General features: G+C 38.4%; 1 protein-coding gene across 3 annotated transcripts; it reads left to right on the forward strand.

Moving 5' to 3' along the window:
* Positions 1-4066: 4066 nt before the first annotated feature.
* Ei24 (EI24 autophagy associated transmembrane protein) lies at positions 4067-19943 on the forward strand. 3 transcript variants are annotated; one of them, XM_077796970.1, is made up of 11 exons: positions 4067-4179; positions 7982-8094; positions 11566-11711; positions 12530-12590; positions 13571-13637; positions 14153-14277; positions 14810-14929; positions 15274-15385; positions 16506-16617; positions 17020-17094; positions 18872-19943. In XM_077796970.1, the coding sequence occupies exons 2-11, from the start codon at positions 8053-8055 to the stop codon at positions 19032-19034; spliced, it is 1023 nt and encodes a 340-aa protein (XP_077653096.1). In that variant the 5' UTR covers positions 4067-4179; positions 7982-8052; the 3' UTR covers positions 19035-19943. The 3 variants fall into 3 exon arrangements, with proteins under 3 accessions (XP_077653096.1, XP_077653098.1, XP_077653097.1); XM_077796972.1 differs by having other exon boundaries at positions 14153-14226; XM_077796971.1 differs by lacking the exon at positions 4067-4179 and adding an exon at positions 11037-11103 and having other exon boundaries at positions 8003-8094.
* The last annotated feature ends 3286 nt before the right edge of the window (positions 19944-23229 follow it).

The raw sequence follows: 23229 nt of genomic DNA on the forward strand, positions 1-23229 counted from the left end.
TCCCTTCCTACCCTTCAAATAGCCAATGGCAGCTACCTTGCCAGGTATTGTTTGTCATTTCCATGTTTTATTTTCCATCATTTATCAATATTTGAAATAATCTTGCTTTTTTCCATTTTATTTTATTCTATCCTACCTTAGCTTACTTATCACCCTACGTGAATGTAAAATAGGCAGCTTATCTGCCTTGCTTATCACTAAATACTATTATTTGAAAAGAGCCTGGCAAGTAGAGGGCACTCCTATTTATTTTAGGAAGTGTATCTCTTGCCAGTTCTCTTCCTATTCTAAATTCCAACCATGCCAAACAAATTGTAGTGCTGTAAAAATGCCAGACAAATTTGCTTATACTTCTTCCTCTGTATAGAATTCCCTTCTTACCCTCATTATATTGCTTTACCTTGTCTGTTTTCCCATTGGAAATAAGCAAGTTAAGGGCATCATGTGTCTCAAACATCTAGCCAAGATAGATAACAGGCACAATCAGTTTCTCCAAAGAATACTGACTTCATTTGAGAATAACAAGTTGCTGAGGCTGGTCTTTTTTTTAATTTTTTTTCTTTTTTGTAGTTACAGATCAACATTGTGCCTTTACTTGTTTATTTTTTTAATGCAGTGCTAAGGATTGAACCCAGTGCCTCACACATGCTAGGAAAGCGCTCTGCCACTGAGCCACAGCTCCAGCCCTTTAAAGCTGGTCTTGACATTGCCACCCTCTTGCCTTGGCCTCTCAAGTCACTGTGATTACCATGCCGGTTTACATCCAATATTCTGAAATAACAGTACTTGGTCATAATGATTAATAACAAGAGTGGTGTCAGTGTAAAGTTGAATATATCGTTCCTGGGAGATATCCCAGTGGAAGTACTTTTTGTATAAAGTTTGTGGTACTCTCTATGCCAGCTTGTGGTTCTGGCAGTCTTTTGTGATGGCTGGCTATTATCAGGCAACCATATGCAAGAACCTTTCCTTCTTAACCTTCCAGTTTCATTTAGTTTTGTTGTTAGGACTGACACAGGTGACTCCATTTTGATTGATAACTTCCACTTGTCTTTCACAAGATATGGAAAGGGCTGGAGTTGTGGCTCAGTGGTAGAGCACTTGCCTCGAAAGTGTGAGGCACTGGGTTTGATCCTAGCACCACATAAAAACAAATAAAGGCATTGAGTCCACATATAACTAAAAAAAAAAAAAAAGATATTGAACCTAAGGCTCACAGTTAGCCAGAGAGCTTCCTTATTTGTAAAATCATTAAACTAAAATTGTTTCCCCTAATTGTTTCATATGTGACATCTAATTCTACAGAAGTATATGATTTTTTTTTTTAAATGCAAGGGAAGTGGGGGTGGTACATATCGTTGCCTGATAGTAGCAATTCTATCAAAATAAAATCCCAAAATAAGTAAAGGCTTTTCTAGATAATTTTTTATAATAAGCAATTGAAGAGATTTACTAATATGGAGCAAAAGATAAGTCTAGTAATGTCCCTCTTATATGGTGAAGTAAATGAAACAATCGATTTATGAGAATAGAGAATTTGGGAGGATAATCCTATATCTGTTTTCAGTGAAAATACAGTTATTATTATTATAATTTTAAAATTTGTTCTAATTAGTTATACATGAGCTGCGGAATGTTTTTTAACTCATGGTACACAACTGGAGCACAACTTCTCTTTTCTCTGGCTGTACATGATGTAGAGTCACACTGTTTGTGCAATCATGTGTACACAAGGGGTAATAATATCTGTTCCATTCCATCCTCCTCCCCATGTCCCTACCCCCTTCCTCTCCTTCCCTCTGCTCAATCCAAAGTTCCTCCATTCTTCCCTAGCCCCCCACCCCAATTATGAATCAGCATCTGTATACAGAGAAAACATTTAGCCTTTGGTTTTTGTGGGATTGGCTTATTTCACTTAGCATGATATTCTCTAACTACATTCATTTACCTACAAATGCTATAATTTCATTCTTCTTTAAGGCTGAGTAATATTCCATTGTGTATATATACCACATTTTCTTTATCCATTCATCTTGAAGGGCATCTAGGTTGTTTCCATAGTTTGGCTATTGTGAACTGACCTGCTATAAACTTTGGTGTGGTTGTGTCACTGTAGTATTGAAAGGGTAAATTTTCTAAGCTGGAAAGCTTGAATGTAAAAGATTAGGTATTATTAAGTTCCTCTGTTACACCCAGATTCCTGAGATAGTTAAAACAACACCCTACTGGCCGTTTAGCCTAGGGCCCTGTGCAGTTCCTCACAGGGCCCAAACCAATCAGTTTGAATGTGTAACCCGCTTACAAATGACCAATCACCCTCGCCCGCCAATGATTGTGCCAATCACATCTCAGAGTTGTTGTTCAATTTCCCCGCACCTCATGATGATTTGTTCTGATGTATGCAAAGCCTCCCGCCCTCCCCAAAAAGTGTACTTAAGCTCTGTTTGAACCTCTGCTCGGGGCTCTGAGCTGCGCTCCCTTCTTGAGTGGGCACAGAGTCCCAGCGCGCTGGAATGGATCCCCAATAAATCCCCTTTTGCCAATTGCATGGAGTAAGTCTCTTGTGTATGGTCTCTCCCTCCGACGCTACGCCGGACCCCTCTTACAGTATGCTGAGAAAATAAGATTATTGCCCATGGCTGAATAGAACAGCAACAACAAAAATGTCTTGCTGTAGGAGTTTCCATATGTAAATCCTATGTTGGCCTTTTATTGCTTGGCTTGTGCTCTTCTTTCTTGGCTCTTCTTGATGCTTCCATTCTCTAAACTTTCTGGTTTTGATTCTCCTCTTCCTTAAACATAAGGTAAGGTTTCAGCAGACTGAGATAAGGGGGTACTTTATTCTGGAATAGGGCTGGAGGCGGGGCCAGGGAATAAGACCAACACTTCCCTGGCCCACTGAACTGGAGAAAAGTCAAGAGATCTGGGTATTTTTTCTGCCACTAGCCTTGACATCTGGGCTTTAGGTTTCCTCAAATAAGAAGTTGCACTGAATAGCTTATAATTGTAAAACTCTGAATAGGTGGCTCTAGGAGTAGCAGCCCTAAGTATAGACAAAGGAAGATAGGAAATGGAAAGGACAAGGAATGAGGAATGATTGAAGAGATAGGGAATAGGAAAGAAAAAGCTTACAGGTGAGGCTTGATGGTTCAGAAAAGTATGCCTTATCCTTTGGAAAAGTATGCCTTATCCTTTGGAAAAGTATGCCTTATCCTTTTGCATAGGTATTACTTTGAGTTAAAGGCACTTAAAAATAAAAATACTAGATGAAAGAAAGGTACTTTTAACCCTACCCTCTTTCTGAAAGCAGGAACCCTATCCTCTTTCTGAAAGCAGGAGATAAAACTTCCACATGGAAGATAGTTTCCCTATATCAAAAGTAACGTCAAGAATGGAAGTTGAGAGGTCTGTACAGACGTCATTAAAATACTTTTACTTTAGCCTACTCAAATTTTTTTTCACAATTGCCTCATTGTTCAATGTAACATAAAAACACTTAGGTTTTGCCTAATTTGGGGGACTTCATTTCCTTCTTATAGCAGTCACGGAAAAACTCACATTAAATAAAATTGTATGCTTTTCTTCGGTTGATCTGGTCGGTTTAATTCGTAGGCCCAGCCAAGAAACCTTAAGAGGGTAGAGGTAAATTTTGTCTCCCTTATAGCTTTTTGCCAAAAAACTGACTTTCCTATTAGAAGAACTGAACTGGTGGGGATGCAGTCTCCAACCAATAAACTAAGGTGACCCCTATTTTATTCTGTTTTTAGGCTTCCAGGATTCTAGAAAGATCAGCAATGCTGTGGGGTAAATAGGGGAAAGGAAAGAGAAAGGAGGAGGGATCAGTGAGGAAAGTTAGAGAGAAGGTGGTTGGGGCGGCCGCCAGGCGGAGCCCGAAGCTTGCATCCCTGCATCAGCGTCGACTTAACAGGTAGCGTTGACTACATTTCCCAGGCTGCGCCGCCTGGGTCAGTCCTCTTTTCCTCTAGACCCGCCCCCTTCCCAGGGCCCCGCCCCCGCCCGGCGGCCCAGCTCGGCGCCCGCCCGACTTCCCAGCGGCCCCGTGCGGCCCGGGCATGCCCAGTGCGGGCGCAGCGGCCCCGGCCCTGGGAGCGCCCCGGCGGAGCGTGCGGCCGGGCGCGGAGGGGCCGATACGGTCCTCGGTGGGCGAGGGAGCTGCTGGTAGGTGCGAGCTACGGTGACCCAGGGCTCGGAGTGACCGCGCCGCCGGTTCAGGGCGGCAGGGGCCGTGAGGGCGTGTGAAGGCAGGCAGGGCCGGAGAGTGTGTTGTGAGGTTTCCCGCAATGACTGCGGGAGACGACCCTTGACAGGAAGGGACCTCGGACGGCAAGGATCCGCCGGGAACGGGGCCTGACCGCAGCGCTGTACGCTGTTGTGAAGAGCTTCTCTCCAGCTGGCGGCGCAGCTATCTTTAGTTCTCCCTGTGACCAGACGTGAGCGTGGTCCGCACCTCGTGCACAGCTGTGGTTAGGGAGAGTACCTGTTTTCAGCTTAATTGCCCAGGAGCTACGGGAGAGACGGGCCCAAGCGCCAGGGATGCGGAGGCAGTCGGTGAAGCCCAGTGAGAAGTGAGGATGTTTACCTTCGCCGTACCTGGAGTGGGATATTCCGGTTTCCTGCTTTCTCAGACTTGAGTTTATGACTTAGAAATCAAAGTGCGGGACTGTGCCTCAGTAGATACCCCCTCTGTTTTAATGACTGTCAAGAATTTAATGTGGAGCTGTATTTCAAGGTTTAAAAAAGCTTATATGTCCATGGGACTTTCGGTTTAAACAAAAGCCCTCCTTGCATAGCTTAAATAAAAAGAAGTCCTCACCGAGGGGATAGAACGTCAGGGTTCTGAAGTTTGCTGTATTTGCCTTTTGCTTGTTGTAACGCTGGACAAGCGATTTAGTATGAGACTCAATGCTCCCCCTGTAAAATGCTGTGAACCAGATGCATCTTAATCCCCTCATTTGCAGGATTCCCCCCCCACCCCCCACCCCCGGTGTCATTCAGTCTGTGTGTCTCAAATTGTGGCAGGTTATTTTTATCTGTGCCTCAACTGTTTGTCAAACTAGATAATTCATACCAACTCTTGTAGAAAATGTTAGGATGTCAGTATAAAATTGAAGTGACTTGTCCTTCAAAGGCCATTGGTCGGTAGGTACCCTGTCGGTTGGTACATGCAGAAGCCAGGTATTAACTGGCTGATTCAAATAACAGCGGTTCTGGATTGGGACAGACAGACATGTTTCAGGCTCCCTGTCAGTGCCTTGTAAGAAATACAGACAAAAGATCAAAGCCAACCCCAGCAACTAAGCAACCCTGTCTCAAAATAAGAAATATAAAAAGACTGGGAATGTGGCTCACTGGTTAAGTGCTTCTGGGTTTGATCTGCAGGATTTAAAAAAAAAAAAAATCCTGATGAAGTAATGGGCTTCCTCACATCTTTAAGCTGGCACATTCTTTAGTGGGATTGTGTTTATATAAAATCCTAAGGATTTCTTTTTTGTTTTTTTTTTTAATTCCATTGCATTTTGTACTAAAAAATATATACGAAGAATTTTAGTGCTCTTAATTTATATGGAAGCAAATAACTAGCTAAGAGGGTGGATTCATGATAGTCTTAAAACTAGTTCTTGTTCATTTTTGAATACTTATCATTCACCTGGCTCTGAGTCCTCACTACAGCCTTGAGAACCCTGTCTGTACCTGTGCTCATATGCTTGGAACTCTGAAGTATATGTTTTTAGGAGGGAAGAGTAGGAGCATTAACTGAATGTTAATTGTAGAAACTTCTGTTCCTGAAGTGAGCACATCTGGATAGGATTTGACCTAAGGAGCTGATTGTTGTGCAGGTTGTCTTCGTCTGCTGCATTCCCTGATCTACCAGTTTTGAATGGCATTAGTCCAGTTAGGTCAATGAGGTGCTCTTTAGTGAAGTGTATAAAGGTCAGGGAAGGTGTGCTTATGTTTTGAAATTTGGAACTTTTTATAAACTGCTTGTGAAATTGTTATATTAAGGTTATACCTTTTCTTTTTCTTTCTTTCCTTATTTTAATTAGGTATATATGATAGCAAAATGCATTTTGATTCAATGTACACAATTGCAGCACAATTTTTCATTTCTCTGGTTGTACACGATGTAGCATCACACCCTATGTGCAATCTTAAGTGTACCTAGGGTAATGATTCTGTCTTATTCTATCATCTTGTGTGCCCTCATGCACCTTTCCCTAAGGTTATACCTTTTAAACTGAGGACCCCACAGCATGATTTAGTGAGGCTGGAGATAGAATAGAATACTAAGTTCTTAAAAAATTTCTAGGAGCTGGGGATATAACTTTGTGTGTGGGCCAGTTGTACCTGGGGCCTTTGGTTTGATCCCCAGCATGGAAGGGTGGGAGTATTTCTGCAAGTGAATTTTCCATTCACCTTAAATACTATTTATACATGTGAACTCTCAGTTGCTTAACTTTTGTGTGTGTGTGATGCAGGGGATTGAATCCAGGGCCTTGTGCATGCAAGGCAAGCACTCTACCAACTGAGCTATATTCCCAGCCCTCAATTGCTTAACTTTTGAAGCCATATTTCCCATTTACCCAAGAAATAAAATGAAAACCCTTATTGTTTTGAGGAATATTTATACATATGAACTTTTTCTGGCCTAATGTATTTTTTGGTGCTGGGGATTGAACCCAGGACCTCACACATATTAAGCACATATTACTGTACCACCAAGCTACACTCCTAGCCTTGGCCTAGTTTAAAATTACTCTGTTGCATGCTTATTACACTTATATACACATTTATATAAAGTTAAAAAACAGACCCATTTGGAGGTCTTGGTAGGTAGCTTCACATTATAACTGAAAACTCTGTGTTCTTGAGGTCTCTGTGTCTGAAAGAAGTACATATTTAGTAATTTTTAGAACTTTTTCTTATATTTTCATTCAAGTGTTGAGGATATGATATACAGCAAACATAAGAATTGCTTAAGAGGATATTGAAATGCTATTTTTACCCATCTCTAAATCCTCAAAAAAGCTTGGAGTCTGTAGTAGGAATAGTTTGGGACACCAACATTCAGAGGAGAACAGTGTTCTAAGCACATTTACCTCAAATAACAATAAAACGGTGGTAGCTGGGTACGGTGACCCATGCCTGTCACCATGCCCAGCTACCATGTGCCAGCATTTGCAATCCCATATACTCAGGAGGCTGAGGAAGTTGTTTTTTTAAATTTTTTTATTTATTATTCTTTTTAATTATACAAGACAGTAGGATGTATTTTGACATTTGTACATACATTGAATATAACTTCTCATTCTTGTGGTTTTACATAATGTGGAGTTACATTGGTCATGTATTCATATATGAACATAGGAAAGTAATATCTGATTAATTCTACCATCTTTCTATTCCCATCCCCTCTCTTTTCCCTTCTTCTGATCCAAAGTACTTCTGTTCTTCCCTCCTCCTCTCCTCTTACTGTGTGTTAGCAGCTGCATAAAGTTTGCAGGTTTGAGGCCAGCCTGGGCAAGTTTTTGAGACCCTGTCTCAAAAATTAACAAAGGGCTGGGGTGTAGCTTAGTGCTACAGCAACCCTGGGTTCAATTCCCAGTGCTTGGGGGAGAAAAAAAAATCCAGGTGCACAGAGATTGCACCTGAAGTCCTAGCTACCCCCAGCTACTCAGGAGGCCTAGGCACGGTTCCTGGAGCCTAGGAGTTCAAGAGCAGCCTGTACAACATGGTGAGACTCCATTTTAAAACAAACAAGCCAACCCAACAAATAATTATATGGGTTTTAAGTTTCAGCAGTTATAGGTCATAGCCTCACTTAGTTCACTGTGTTAGTGCTGGAATCTATTGCTCCCCTGTTTGAGGCACAGGAATAGGTGGTCATCATGTAGAGGTGTGCACCAAGTAATTTATCTTTAAGATAAATATTTTTCTTCCATTATGTACCATCTGTTTCCAGGTTCTTCATGATGAGAGATTTTGGGGTGCTTCTCTCTCTTCTGTGTAGTTGACAGTCTGGGTGGTGAGGAGATGGCTGACAGTGTCAAAACCTTTCTCCAGGACCTTGGAAGGGTGAGTACATCTTATTTCAAGTAATTTTCCCTTAGACCTTTTTGCTAAGAAACTGACTATGAAATTCTTTGAGTGTTCTTGGAGATTTTACATTTTGGGGTCCTTCATATACAGGTTTTCATTTTAATTAAGACTACTCAGATAGAAATTATTGTGTACCCTATAGGAGCTTGGAAGACCTGTCCAGTGAGTATTTGTAGTATTGGAGCCCTGGTCAGTTAAATTTTAACTTCTTATTTTGAGATAGATTAAGAATTAAGAATTATAGAAAAGTTGCGAGATAGTACAGTTACTGTATATCCTTTACTAGCTTCCCCAAATGTTAACACCTTGTCTGATTATGATACATTTGTCAAAACTAAAAAATAAACATTGGTACAGTACTATTACTTCAACTACTTTATTTGAATTTATATTATGTAACCTATTTTTTTTTTACTCTCATTTTACAAGTACAGGTGAGGAGGGTGCTCTAAGAAAATGCCCTATAAAGGTGTGTTTAGGATTTAGTCACCCAGATTTTCAGTGTTACAAGATTCTGTTACTTGTAGTGGATGTCTGGCGTCCAGTGTCTCCTCTGGAACCTCTCTTGCCATATTCTGAGCAGGAGGAGGTTCTTCCTTCAGTGAGAGTTTAAAAGGTTATTGCCTTATAGTAAAAAAGGAGAAATCAAAGGAGTATTATAGAAGGGCTAAAGAGATTATGCAATATGATCCACTTTTAATACCTTTATCTTCTATTCTCACATTCTTGGTGGGGTTCTTTTTTTTTTTGTCTTTTTTTTTTTTTTGGAACTGGGGGTCGAACCCAGGGCTTTGCGAATGCAAGGCAGACGCTTTTGCCACTGAGCTACATCCCAGCCCAATTCTCACATTCTTGAGCTATAAAATTTCAACCCTGGATCAGTTCTACAATGTGTTTCTCTACCTTACTATACTGGTATCTAATAGGTGGGGATCCTGTAAGCATACTAGGTAGGCCATTGGCTATTTGAATTGCATTTTCTCAAAGATTGGAGTTTTCTGATTAAAAAATTTATCGGTGGAAGATTTAAAGGTTAAAAGCAAAAATAAAACTAAAAGTTACTCAGAAAAAGGTCAGATGCACACTATCAGTTTATGCTGTCATCAGTAGGTAGCACAGGCTTGGTTACTTCTCTGTCTCCTGCTGGTATTTCTAAAATTTGTTTTGCCTAATAACAGTTGATGAGAATGCTATCCTTAAATCCAGCATTTTTATGACCATTTTATTGAAGATTCTCAATATGTGTTTGATTGAGTAGCTGGATAGGTGGATGGATAAGTAAATGTAGTTCTTTGGACTAGGTGACAGGTAATTTTGGTATTTATACTACCAACACTTACCTGGAACTTTTCATGTTTGGCTGGCAGGTGCCTCTGTTACTGTCTTTATAGACTTGGAACTCTTTTTCTCATCATATATTCATTAAGGATATTTTCTCTTTGCGCTACCCTACCATATTCTTATGTTTTTCTATTGTATGTGGTGTTCTCTTATCCTAGGGCTTCACATTTTATAATAATTTTTTTCTTTTTTTCTTTCATTCTTATAACAGTAATTGTTTCTTTACATGTCTTTCTCTAACTTTGGTTGTCCAGCCCTAGTCCTTTCTAGAGATCAGTTTTATTTATCCTTGTATCTTTAGATTTAGTGCAGGATACAGGAAATACTATAGATATTTAATCGATAATGTAGAGTATATAGGGGAAACAACAATTTGGCATCATAGTATTGATGAATATGGAGGAGTTGGAAAACTGTTTTGCAACCATGTTTTTCAAGATTGGTTTGGGCAAGAATTGGTGCTAAATCTAGAGGGGAGAACTTAATAAGCAGGATATTAGCATGAGTTTGGAAGTGTCTCCTCAAAGATTGCTTATTAGTTTCAAGAGGAAAACATTTGCACCATATAACAGAGAAACTGGACAATACCTTGACTGTAAAATTAACATAATTACAAGGGGAAAGAGCTATCGTGTATTTTTTTTTCTTTCTTCATAACTGGTGACTGATCTAGACCTCACACGTGTTAGGCTAGTGTTCTGCTACTAAGCTGCATCCCTAGCCCTTTTTTTAAAAAAATTTGTTTTGAGACAGGGTCTTGCCAAATTACCTAGGCTTTCCTTGAACTGCCATCCTCCTACCTCAGCCTCCTGTGTAGCTGGGATTATAGGTATGTGCCACTGTTCCTGAGGATATCATGTGCCACTTGATGTGATACCTTGAAAGGTACATCATCACTTCTGTGATATTCCTGCTAAAAATGCTTAATGGGATCTAATTATGAGGAAACAAATCTCAGTTTGAGGGAATTTCATAAAATAGCTGACCTGTATTTTTATGTATTGGGAATTGAACCCAGGGCACTTTACTACTGAAGGTACTTCCCCAGTCCTTTGTATTTATATCCCTAAGTTGCTCAGTCTGACCTCAAACTTGCCTGCCTCAGTCTCCCAAGTCACTGGGATGATAGGTATGTGCTACCATGCTTTGCTGGCCTGTATTATTCAAAAAGAACTACAAAGGCTAAAGAATTATTGCTGATTTTAAGAGACTAAGGAAACATGATAACTAAATGCTATATATGATTCTGGACTGAACTTTTATTATTTTTTTTCCAGTATTGGGATTGAACCCAGGGGTGATTTACTGCTGAGCTATATCCCCAGTCTTTTTTATTTTGAGACAGGGTCTCACTGAGTTCCTAAGGGCCTTGCTAAGTTGCTGAGGCTGGACTTAAATGAGTTGTTGGAATTATAAGCATACACCACTTCACCAGGCTGGACTGAACTCTTCTGGGGTAAAATGCCTTAGAGGGCATTATTGGGACAAATGGAGGAAATTGTGATCTGTACTATAAAATATTTTAGTATTAAATTTTTTGAATAACTATCTTGGTTATATAAAAACATTTTTCTTAGGAAATACACACTGAAAAATTAAGAGAACATGATACAGTAACCTATTCAAATGATTCAGGAAAAAAATGTAAGTATTTGTTAATATGACAAAATATTAAACTGATAAATCTTGAAAAAATATATTTGGAAGTGCTCCATTATTCTAGCAACTCTTCTGGAAGCTGGGAATCATTTTAAAAAATTAAAAGAAAGAGAAACTAAGGGTCGAGGGTATAGTTCAGTGGTAAAGTGTTTGCCTATTATGTATGAAGCCCTGGGTTTGATTCTTAGCACTTCCAAAAAGGGATATATTTATATTTAATTTTATATACATATGTGTGTGTGTGTGTGTATGTGTGTGTGTATGTGTACACACACATACTGTACTTGTATACACATATATATACACACACACATATACATATCAAAAGGTCCTTTAAGCTCTGTAACTAAATAAATAAAATGGTTTCCATTCTTACTTATCTATATGTAACTGTGGAAAGTCTTCTCCAATCCATAATCTCCTCTTGAAAAATATCCTTGTCTATAGGGAATCAAAGACTCCATCTGGGGTATTTGTACCATCTCAAAGCTAGACGCTCGAATCCAGCAGAAAAGAGAAGAGCAACGTCGAAGAAGGGCAAGTAGTGTTCTGGCACAGAGGAGAGCCCAGAGTATAGAGCGGAAGCAAGAGAGGTAAGGAGTATAGGACCATGTCAGAAAATGTCCCAGGGAGAGGCACATTAGAAGTGACTGATTCTTAGAAATAATAACGACCTACAGAGTAACTTCAAGTTTCAGCATTCCATTGTTTTTTGTGTTTCTTCACAGAAAGATGTTATGGTTGAATCATTCCCCCCACACTGACGTAAATTAGGATCTAGTAATATACCTTGCTTAAAATTTCATAATGTTGCCAAGTGCCGAGGTGCTGTAATCCCAGTGATTGGGGAGACTAAGACAGGAGGATCACAAGTTGAGGTCAGCCTTAGTAACTTATCAAGGCTTTCAGCAACTTAGTGAGACCCTGTCTCAAAAAGTAAAAAGGGCTAGAGATGTAGCTTAGTGGTAAAGCTTCCCAGGGTTAAATTCCTAGTACCAATAAATTCATGATGTTTGAAAAAGAACAGAATGCTAAATAAAGAACCAAAAACAACAACAGGTGTTATTTGGTTTATTTGTAGGAAAGCCTATGTAGATTGATTTATTGATAGAAGAACCCCAACCAAAGCCTTTCTCTTTTGATCTTCTCTAACCTACCTCATTGTTCAGAACATATATATTATATATTTGTGTGTGTGTATGTGGGTTTTTTTTAAAATCTGGTTCCTCAGAAGTATTTTTAATCTTTTCTCATTGACTGAATTACAAAATTGGAACACTGGGGGAACATTAGGTGCTGAAAAATAATGTGGTGCCAATGGAAGGAATAAAATGGAAAGCTACCGAACTGACAATTAGGAAGTAACCTAATTTATATGCATTATAAGCTAAATGCGTATGGTCTTTTCCAGTGAGCCACGTATTGTTAGTAGAATTTTCCAGTGCTGTGCTTGGAATGGTGGAGTATTCTGGGTAAGTTCTTTTCTCTCAAATTCTGGGTGCTTGGGCTGGGGATGTGGCTCAAGCGGTAGCACGCTTGCCTGGCATGCGTGCGGCCCGGGTTCGATCCTCAGCACCACATACAAAGATGTTGTGTCTGCCGAGAACTAAAAAATAAATATTAAAAAAAAATTCTGGGTGCTTTATAAATATCTTCAGATTGTTGTTGTTTTCTTGAAATGCTAAGACAAATAGCTTTGAACTGTTTATATGCATTTAATATAACTCAGGTTTCTGTGCACCTATAGTGATTTTATTCCCACTCAAGAAAGAACACACTGTATGTAAACAAGTGTCGGGAATTGTCCTGAATATATACTTAGTTTCTTTATTTTAAATGACTCATTCACAAGTTTAAGTATTGTTATAGATAACAATTTCTGTTGACAGTATATAGACATTTTGGCTAAGAGATCTATGGGGCTCAGAGGAAAAGGGCAGATATGATTGAACAAGGTTCTTCTCACATCTGATCATACGTATTGAATAGAATTGATTACTGTTGAAACCCAGAGCAGAAAACGTTGCCTATGGTTAATTGAGAACCAATGTACACTTAAGTGGAATTTGGGTACTTTAAATATGAAGTTAAATATTTTCTTTGATTTGGAATTCAGTAATTCAATTTATCTTAATCTAAACATTTCACAGATGTTTTAAGATGCTGGCTTTAGATTTAACTAATAAGCATTACCATGTACTTAGCATATTCCTCTATATTTTGTCCCGAATACTATTTGAAGTATTCTTCTTTGTACCAAAAAGTTTGCAGTATCAGGTTTGTACCTCGTAGCTGGAGTTCTGGGATATAGAAATGGGTCTGATTCCTTGGTTGTTCTTCAAGCTTCCTGATTTATATTAGGCATTCCCATCTGAAAAATCATTACTGAAATTTGAAACTCTTATATTAAAGAAGGACTTTTGATGCTTACCTTATTGCTTCTTTCCTGTAGTTCAGTCTCCTCTTGTTTTACCGTGTGTTTATTCCTGTGCTTCAGTCAGTAACAGCCCGAATTATTGGTAAGTACATACTTACTTCTTGTTGTCTGATAGGCATGGAGAGGGGTGATGATGTTTTTAGTTTTTCTCAAGAGTTTTTGATGTTTTTAACTTAGACTTCTCAACAATCCTTTTGAGATAAGAACTGTTGTTCTATCCATTTTATGAATGAAGAAATAAAAGTTATTACTATAGTTCAACTGTTAATAGGTGGCAGAGCTGTGATTTTAAAACCAGGTGGTTTCTTGCTAATTGTGTTCTGTTAGTCACTGTGACATTTCAGTTTCCACCTTGTAAACAGATTTGTTCCAAGATAAGCTGCATGTATCTATGGCTACGCTGAATTGGAGCTGTGGCTAGAATATGGTGTGTTTACTATGAATAAGACTTTTTGAGTTAGGTATCATGATATACTGGCAATAAACAGGAAATGTGGGGGGGGGGGATAAAGAATATTTGCAAAATAGGAGTTCCATGTTTGGTCTTCTGATTTCACATTTCTTTAATTAAACTACTACTCTTTTCCTTTTTCTTAGGTGATCCATCACTACATGGAGATGTTTGGTCGTGGCTGGAATTCTTCCTCACATCAATTTTCAGTGCTCTTTGGGTGCTTCCCCTGTTTGTGCTTAGCAAAGTTGTGAATGCCATTTGGTTTCAAGTAGGTCCAGGGCAGAATGGAGTCTGGGTCCTACAGCATGATGGGTTGACAGGTGACAAGTTTTAGCCTGTGAAGTTAGTGGTATAATGCCCTAATATATCGATTTTTTTTTTTTTTTTTTTTTTTTGCTGGGAATTGAACCCAGGGTTGCTTAACAATTGAACCAGATCCCCAGCCCTTTTAAAAAGGGTCTCGTTAAGTCACTTAGGACCTTGCTAGGTTGCTGAAGTTAGTTTCAAACTTGCAATCCTCCTGTCTCAGCCTCCTGAGCTATTGGAATTACAGGTGTGAGCCACCATGCCTGGCAGGACCCATTTCTTAGCCTTAATTTTTCTTGGCTAAGCAGCCAATGAATGATCTATGTGCTCTTGTAAAATGGAATCATTATCTTAGTGCATTGAAGCATCTCATTGACAGATGTCTGGGGCTTTTCTTTCCTGGCAATTCTAGTGAAAGACCAGTGGTATTAGTTTTGGATATAGGTAACAAGGGCGATTATTCATGTTTTGGTGCACTATTTTCTGTGTTACAGGATATTGCTGACCTAGCATTTGAGGTATCAGGGAGGAAGCCTCATCCATTCCCTAGTGTCAGCAAGATAATTGCTGACATGCTCTTCAACCTTTTGCTACAGGCTCTTTTCCTTATCCAGGTGAGACTGGCCTTCTGGACAAATTTCAAAAAGTTGCACTAGAGGGAGTATCACAAAGACAGGTTATTGCATTATATGGGGGTATTCAGATGTGTCATGTGAAAGGTAATGATATTTAAATCATTTTTTCACAGTAACAACTAGAGAATTTAAATATCATAAAATTAAAAGAAACAAGGATTTACTTGTGCTTTCCAGCCACCCTACTATTCACCACACCTGCTGTTCAGAGGCTTGAGAAGTAGCTAAGTGTCTCATCTGGAAGTGAAAATTGTAGAGCAGTGGGTGAATAATGTTAGGTCTCTGATGCTTTGGAATTAAGATATGCCATATTTGTTCTTCAGGGAATGTTTGTGAGTCTCTTTCCCATTCATCTTGTTGGTCAGCTGGTCAGTTTGCTGCATATGTCCCTTCTCTACTCACTGTACTGCTTTGAATATCGTTGGTTCAATAAAGGTAAGTACATCTAAAGAAACCTAGAATGTAAAGGCCTAGTTTAGAAATAGCTACTGCTAAGCAGACTACTCTATACTTAAGCCTTTGACAAATCATCTTTGAAAGAAAGTAGTCTTATTGGCAAGAGGGAGCTTACATTTATCTTAGTGAGTTTAATCCTTGAGACTGGGGGAAATGGCAATGTAGAATTATCTTTTTGGTGCTTAATATAACTCTGCCTGGGCCATAAGGTGGCGTAAGTGAGCATGAGTTGCTCTAAATTAGCAAAATTAAATTAATATCAGCATAATTAGATTCTTGCAGGATCTTTTAAAAGACTTTGGCATATTTAGCTGAGTGTGTGTGGCTGAAAGAGGGTATTTCTGCAGGCAGCATCCTTTTTGTTTGAGGTATATGTGTGTGTGTGTGCATTTTTTTTTTTTTTTTTTTTGCAACTGGGATTGAATACAGGAGCACTACCAGTGTGCTCTCTTTCCAGTCCTTTTATATTTTTATTGTGAGATAGGATTTAAGTTGTTGAGGCTGTCCTTAAGCTTGTGATCCTTCTACCTCAGCCTTCGAGTAGCTAGGATTATAGGCTTGTGCTATGGTGCTTGGCTTATTTGATGTCTTGCTTTGTTCTAGACTAGTTCTGACAAAGGATGCTGGTACTGAAATTCATAATTCATTCACCCTATCAGCTTTGAAATTGTGATTATTGAATTATAAAGCTTTAAAAAAAGAAACTTTATATCAGTATTTCACAATTCTATTTTATATGCTATAGCTATGCTCTAGGTGGTAGCTCTGTATCTAAAACCCAAGCCTCAAATAGTTTGCCTATAATAGGTTTTCACTTGATTAAAAGAAAACATGTGCCGGGTGCTATGGCACATGACTGTAATCCCAGCAACTCAGGAGGCAGAGGCAGGAGGATTGTGAGTTAAAAGCCATCCTCAGCAAAATCGAGGCACTAAGCAACTCAGAGATCCTGTCTCTAAATAAAATACAAAATAGGGCTGAGGATGTGGCTCAGTGGTCAAATACCCCTGAGTTCAATCCCTGGCACCCTCTCCTGCCCTCCACCAAAAAATTAAATAAATAAATAAGAAGTCTAATAGCATTGTTGTCCTTGTTTTAGGAATTGAAATGCACCAGCGATTGTCAAATATAGAAAGGAATTGGCCTTACTACTTTGGATTTGGTTTGCCCTTGGCTTTTCTCACAGCAATGCAGTCCTCATACATTATCAGGTAATTTTACTAGAGAGATTTAAGAGAGACTAGTAAAAATAAAATTCATGTAGCAAGTATCTCTTCTTGGTTCTATGCCAGATTTCTTATTCAACAATCAGGATACCTGTAAAGATTTTTCTTCTTGACAACTAGTCATAGACATTTATCAGTTAGTATTAAAGTTACTCTGTATGAACCTCTGTCTCAAATTCTTTTATGCTCCCTCCCAGAGCAGTGCTAAATATTCACAGTGCTTAGAAAAACCTTTTGTTCCATTTGAAAGCTATATTTGATATGTTAAGACTATCAAGCCGTGAAGTTTGCACTGAAGGCAAAGGAACTTTGGGCTTTTAGTATCTTTCTCAAACTCACACTGGCTGTTGTGAAGGTGACTAATTATTTCTTTTTTTTTTTTTACAGTGGCTGCCTCTTCTCTATTCTCTTTCCTTTATTCATTATCAGTGCTAATGAAGCAAAGACCCCTGGAAAAGCATAGTAAGTATCAGCTAGTAATGAAATTGTTCAGATTTTTTTTTTCTTTTAAAATAATCTCTTACATTGCAGGAAAACCTTAATATACAGTTAAGAAGAGAAACATTTCTGGGATAAATCCCAAACTTTCAAACTTCTCCCATGAATATGTGCATATAGATTTTTATATATTTCCTGAATTGATACTGTTACCCATAGTCTTTAAAATTTAACAGTCCATTGAATATTAGGTACTGGTGGACATCTTTAGTTAAGCTTATTTTTGTAAGAATGGCCAACTTAAAAAAAAATAATGAGCTGCTAGGCATAGTGGGACATGCTTATGATTGTAGCTATTTAAGAGACTGATGCAGGAGTATTGCAGGTTAAAAGTCAGCCTGGGCAACTCAGGGATACCCTTTTTCTTTTTCTTTTTTTTTTTTAAAGAGAGAGTGAGAGAGGAGAGAGAGAGAGAATTTTTTTTTTTTTTAATATTTATTTTTTAGTTCTCGGCGGACACAACATCTTTGTTGGTATGTGGTGCTGAGGATCGAACCCGGGCCGCACGCATGCCAGGCGAGCGTGCTACTGCTTGAGCCACATCCCCAGCCCCAGGGATACCCTTTTTCAAAATTAGTTTTTTAAAAAAATGCTAGGGATACTAGTATGCATGCATGAAGCCAAGGGTTCAATCCCTGTACCCCCCTCCACACACACACACAAACAATGAGCTATATCATCTGGTTATATCAATTTATTGATAATATTGTAAAATGTTTAAAAATGAGTTTTTAGCAATAATAATAAGTTTTATTACTTCAAAGGAAAGCTCAGTCACTTAAGTTTTGATCAGTTTTGGTAAGTCAATGAGGATACTAGTATTAGAGAATTTTCAAATCTATTTTGAGTTTTTTCATTCTCTTGCAGGTAACTTTACCAGTGTTTATAATACAAGGGGTAATTGACTTTTTTAAAATTATTATTAAATGGTACTGGGGATCAAACTTAGGGATGCTCTGCCACTGAGCTATGTCCCTAACCTTTTTTATTTTGAGATACAGAGTTTTACTAAAATGGCCAGGCTGGTATTGAACTTGTAATCCTCCTGCCTCAGCCTACCTAGTTGCTGGGATTGTAGGTGTGTACCACCGTGCCTGGCTTTATTTTATTTTATTTTTAACATTTATTTATTTTTGGTGCTGGGGATTGAACCCAGAGGTGCTTTACCACTGAGCTACATCCAAGTCCATTTTAGTTTTTATTTTGAGACAGGGTCTCATGAAGTTGCATAGGACCATGCTAAGTTGCTGAGACTGATCTTGAACTTGTACTCCTTCGGCTTCAGCTTCCTAATTACTTTTTTAAAAAATGGTACTTGCTTGAAACTAACCACAGATATATGATATCTTCGGCTTGAAGTTTATATCCTGAAATTAGCCATAGAAAAGCACTTTTCAAATTATAATTAATCTAAAATATATAAGCCCCAATACTTCAAAACTAGTGATTCATTGCATTTACAGAAGCTGCAGGACCCAGGTCTGCCCCCCTCCCCACCACCAAGTGCTGAGGACTAAAACCAGGGCCTTGCTCATGCTAAGCAAGCATTCTACCTTTGCATTATAGTCTCACACCCTTTAGTTGCTTGTTCAGCCATGTGTCTGATACCGGTTCTTCCTTGATCAAATTTTAATTATCTTTCTCTATGCAGTTTTAAATTTAATATAGTCAAATAAGCTGTCACATGACTGAATCATTTTGCTAAACTGGAGGTTAACAATGTTGGATCTTTTGCTTTTAGCCTTTTCCAGTTGCGCCTGTTCTCCTTGGTGGTCTTTTTAAGCAACAGACTCTTCCACAAGACAGTCTATCTGCAGTCTGCCCTGAGTAGCTCAACGTCTGCAGAGAAGTTCCCTTCACCGCATCCATCTCCTGCCAAACTGAAGGCTGCTGTGGGCCATTGAGTTGCCTGTCATCTAAAGGGGATGGGTGGATTGGAAAGAAGTTGTGGCAGCTCTTTTCTCTATCCTCTCCTGGCTAGGGAAGGCAGGACCCACTCTGCCAAGGGCCCTCTGTGTATTCCCTTCTCTTTGAGGAATTTTTGTCTCTGGTACATGGGAGGCAGGATCTTTCTGACACCAGTATGTGGATTTTTAATACCACCGTGAGTCTGAAAGGACCACAGGTTTTTCTGCAGCTATTTTCTAGCATTTGCCAGCCCCTGTGCCTGGACTGATTTAAATACTTTGTTTTTCTCCCTGTGCCATTTACCCTCCCACCTCTCCTTCCTGCCTTCTAGCAACCTTGGATGAATGGGTTTTGTAATTCTAGTTGTTGTATTTTGTGGGTTTGTTATTTTTGTTGATTTTTCTGTGAAGCACATACATTGGATGTGGGAGGTAAAGGAGTATCTCAGTTGCTCCTTGTTTACTCCCTTTATAGCCATCACTGTCTTGTTTCTTGTATCTCAGGTTAGGTTTTGGTCTCTCTTGCTCTACTGCAAAAAAGTAAAAGAAAAAGAAGCAAAGCAAAAAAAAAAAAAAAAAAAAGAGCCTGAAGAGATGGGACAGAATGAAAGACCTCACAGCCAGATTGGCTGGGTGTTGAGAAGTAATCTTTTTTTTTTCCTTCCCCTTGAAGGGGAAAAAACTTTTTTCACTGGTACATTTAAAGCTCCCCAGCTATGGGGAGGTACTAGTTCTGGACAAGTGCCACTGTAACACAGAAATGCTCAGAGAAACTGAACTTTTCAACTCTGGAAGGTGGAAATTTACTGTTGGTCACTGCCGGGTCTTACTGGTATTTCAAAGGAATATTGGGTGCTGCAAATAGGAACTAAAGGGGTAAACTTATTAAACTCGTTAAACCTGTGATCAGTGATGTTTTTCTGTCATTTTAAGAGACTAAATATGGGCTGGGAGGGTAGTGGTCAAAATACTTGTACAATTTTAAAATGTAACAATTAAATGTGAGCTGGTTTCCCACAATGTGTCTAATGGCTAAATTTACAAATCATGACATTAAGATATGTATTCATCAAACACAAGACTTAGTCTTGGATAATCTGGTTATAGTTTTTAGAGATTAGCTCTGAAAAATGTCCCCTGAGGAAATTTGGGTTATATATTATAATTATGTGTATATCTTTGGGTTGATTGTTTTAAAGTCTATGTGTATCTTGTGTATTCATGAAGGGAGGAAGGTTCATCTAGATTTCAGTGTACTGAATATGTCATTCGTTTGTCAAGGAAAGAGATCAGACATTTGGTCAACAGAAACCTTCACTATGTATACAGCAAAATAAGGAATTAAAAATTGTTGCTGGGAATTGTAATCTAAGTTTGAACTGCTTATGCAATTGATGGAAGGAGGGTTTTTAAATAGTGGGTATCTTAGAAGTGATTATTATTTCCAGTTTATAAACAAAAAGTTGTGGAAGACATTATTTAAAATATACTTCTAACATTCCTGTGATACTTTTGGTCATTTGGCAGTATTGCAGAGAAGTACTTCTTGGTTGCTGGGGGCAGGATGGCCATTAAAAAAGATCTTAGTATTTCTTCAGCTTGTAATTGAAGAGTAATAGCTTTATTTAAGTATATTGTTTTAAACTAAGTTTTAGAAATAACTAGTTATTTAACAGTCACATCTTTATTGCCTGAAATTTGTTTTTATGCCAAATAGAAGCATCTTCAGTTTAGAAGGTTGAGTGGATGAAAGTACCTGATTTTATCTCCTGCACTGTGCCTCTTAGATAAAAATTAAGGCTTAGTTATAGAAAAGTGAGGAATTCATAGTTTTATTAAGGTAATTAAGGCTAAACCTGTAAAAAGGCTAGGTTAGGCACATCTGCAATAATAGAAATTTGACGACTGATTTTTTTTCTTGCTTTTTCACTAGGGTATGGGCACTGAGCAGTGATTAGGAACCTGAGGTCAAAGGGAAACAAGGCCCTATTTTTGCCCAGTACAGAATGGCAATTTGAGGCAAATTAATAATTAGTAACTAAAAGCATGGGAACTAAATGAAAGTTACTTGAGATTTAATAACTGATTCAGTAGGATCTGAGGAATTATAAAAGTTCTTTTCAAGAACAGACATGACAGCTTGGACAAGCATGTGATTCAAAACACCTTTTTATTCTAACTTTACAGTCCAGTTATCCTTTATAGCAACTCTTGAAGTTCAAGTAGAAAGTGGATGCTTCAGATCTGAGCATGTTGGCTAGAAACATATTTTTTTTTTTTATTGCAGTGCTTGGGGATTAAATCAGGGCCTTGTGCATGCCAGGCAAGTGCTCTACCACCCACTAGAAACTTTTAGATAAATCTGTCTAACTGTTGTGCACTTAATCAAGGCTAAGGTAAAGGATTAAGAGGAATTATGACTAACTGGAACAAATCTAGAAGATGGTAACTAATGCTCAGATGTTTGTAAACCACTTTGAAAAGATTACATCTATGGGCGGGAGAGAGAAGCACAAACAAAAGTTAACTTAAATTCTGATAACTATGCAGAAATTTGAAGTTACTATATCCATAAAGTAAGAACAAATTGCTGTGAAAAGGAAATAGAATTATTGGAAACAGTTGTAGAAATTAAAATAAGATGGTTTATAAAAGTGCCACCGAGGAGGCTAAATTAGAAAACTCCAAGATAAAATCATGGAAATTTCCCCAAAACAAGAAGACATGTAAAAATTATGGTGATTTTGAAAAACTAGAAGATCTAGCATCTACTAATAGAAACTTCTGAAAATAACAGAAAAACAAGACAAGAATAAATTCACCCTAGGTTTGAACCCCAATGTTAAAAAAAATAGATGAAATTGGTTTTCAGATAAAGAGCTTGTCATGTCTAAAGCAGGAAAAATGAAATAAAACAGATGGCTAAAGAAAAATTTACCAAAGAGAAAAATAGATTACCTATAAAGGAATGTGTCTCAGATTGCCATCAGCCTTCTCAATACAACACTGAATGATAGAAGATAAATTGTAATGCCTTGAAGTATGCTTTTATGTGTGTTTATGTGTATGTATGGGATGGGTAAGACCCATTTTTTTCCTTAAAATTCTAAATTTAGCCATGCTCTTAAGGAAAAATACGCCATTTTCAAACATGCAAAGGCACTTTTGGCTTTCTATTCCGCTTTTCTGGAAATAAGTTATTTGAAAGATCTATCAAAAATGAAAGATCCAAGAATAGAAGTTTTATTAAAACACCAAAACAACGTGAAACAGCAGTGTGTTGGGAGGAAGTCTCAGTCATAAAGCTTTCAAGCACACTGAGAAAAACTGGTGCTGGGGAGAAAAAAACATACTTGTTATGCCAGTGTGCCACAGATAAGATAGAGGTACATGCTTCTTTTGATCAAATGATAGTGCTATAGTTTGGATGTTCACTGTCCCCCAACAGCAGATACTGAAGGCCCCCTCTCAACCCCCCACAGAAATTCATGGCACTATTGGGAGATGGTGAAACCTTTGGGATGTGGGGCCTAGTGGAAAGGAAGTTAAGTCATTGGATGTGTGCCCTTGAAGGGAACATTAGGACCCTGGCTCCTCCTCTTCCTATTTATTCTGGTACTGGGAATTTAACCCAGGGTTCTCTACCACTGAGTTACATCCCTAGCCCTTTATATTACTATTCAATTTTAAGGCAGGGTCTCACTGAATTGCCCAGGCTAGTCTTGAACTTGGGATCCTTTTTCAGTTTCCTGAGTTGCTGAATATTGATATAGGCTGCCATACTCAGCTTCTCTTCCTTCCTTTGCTTCCAAGTTGCATAGGGTGAATAGGCCTTCTGTCCTTGGATTTCTGCCTTTTGTGTGCTCACAACTAAAGACCCAAGTAGGACAGAGCCAACCAATCATAGATTAAAACCATTGGAACCAAAATAAATTTTGCTCCTTTTTAGTTTTTCAGAGGGACAGAAATCTGACTAGCAGAGATGGAAAAGGTATAGATACTTCCAGAACACCGAAAGTTATTATTTTGAGCAATTGATGGAATAGTAAATACAATGCTTTTTGAAACAACTAAAATCAAAACTTTTGATCAGGAGTGAAGAGAATTAACTGAAATACTGAATTCATCTGTAATCTGTGGGTTTGTAATTATAGTAATTTTTGTATGATTTAATTTTCCTGACCTTGATTTT

Source organism: Urocitellus parryii, chromosome 4, assembly GCF_045843805.1.
Source record: "Urocitellus parryii isolate mUroPar1 chromosome 4, mUroPar1.hap1, whole genome shotgun sequence".
Classification (NCBI taxonomy): domain Eukaryota; kingdom Metazoa; phylum Chordata; class Mammalia; order Rodentia; family Sciuridae; genus Urocitellus; species Urocitellus parryii.

Bases quoted from the DNA above. Each gene is read 5' to 3' on its own strand.
- Ei24 (XM_077796970.1), top strand. From the start codon at position 8,053: ATGGCTGACAGTGTCAAAACCTTTCTCCAGGACCTTGGAAGG. The intron at 13,638-14,152 runs GTAAGTACATAC...CCTTTTTCTTAG, and splicing joins AGTAACAGCCCGAATTATTG to GTGATCCATCACTACATGGA. The intron at 15,386-16,505 runs GTAAGTACATCT...TCCTTGTTTTAG, and splicing joins ATATCGTTGGTTCAATAAAG to GAATTGAAATGCACCAGCGA.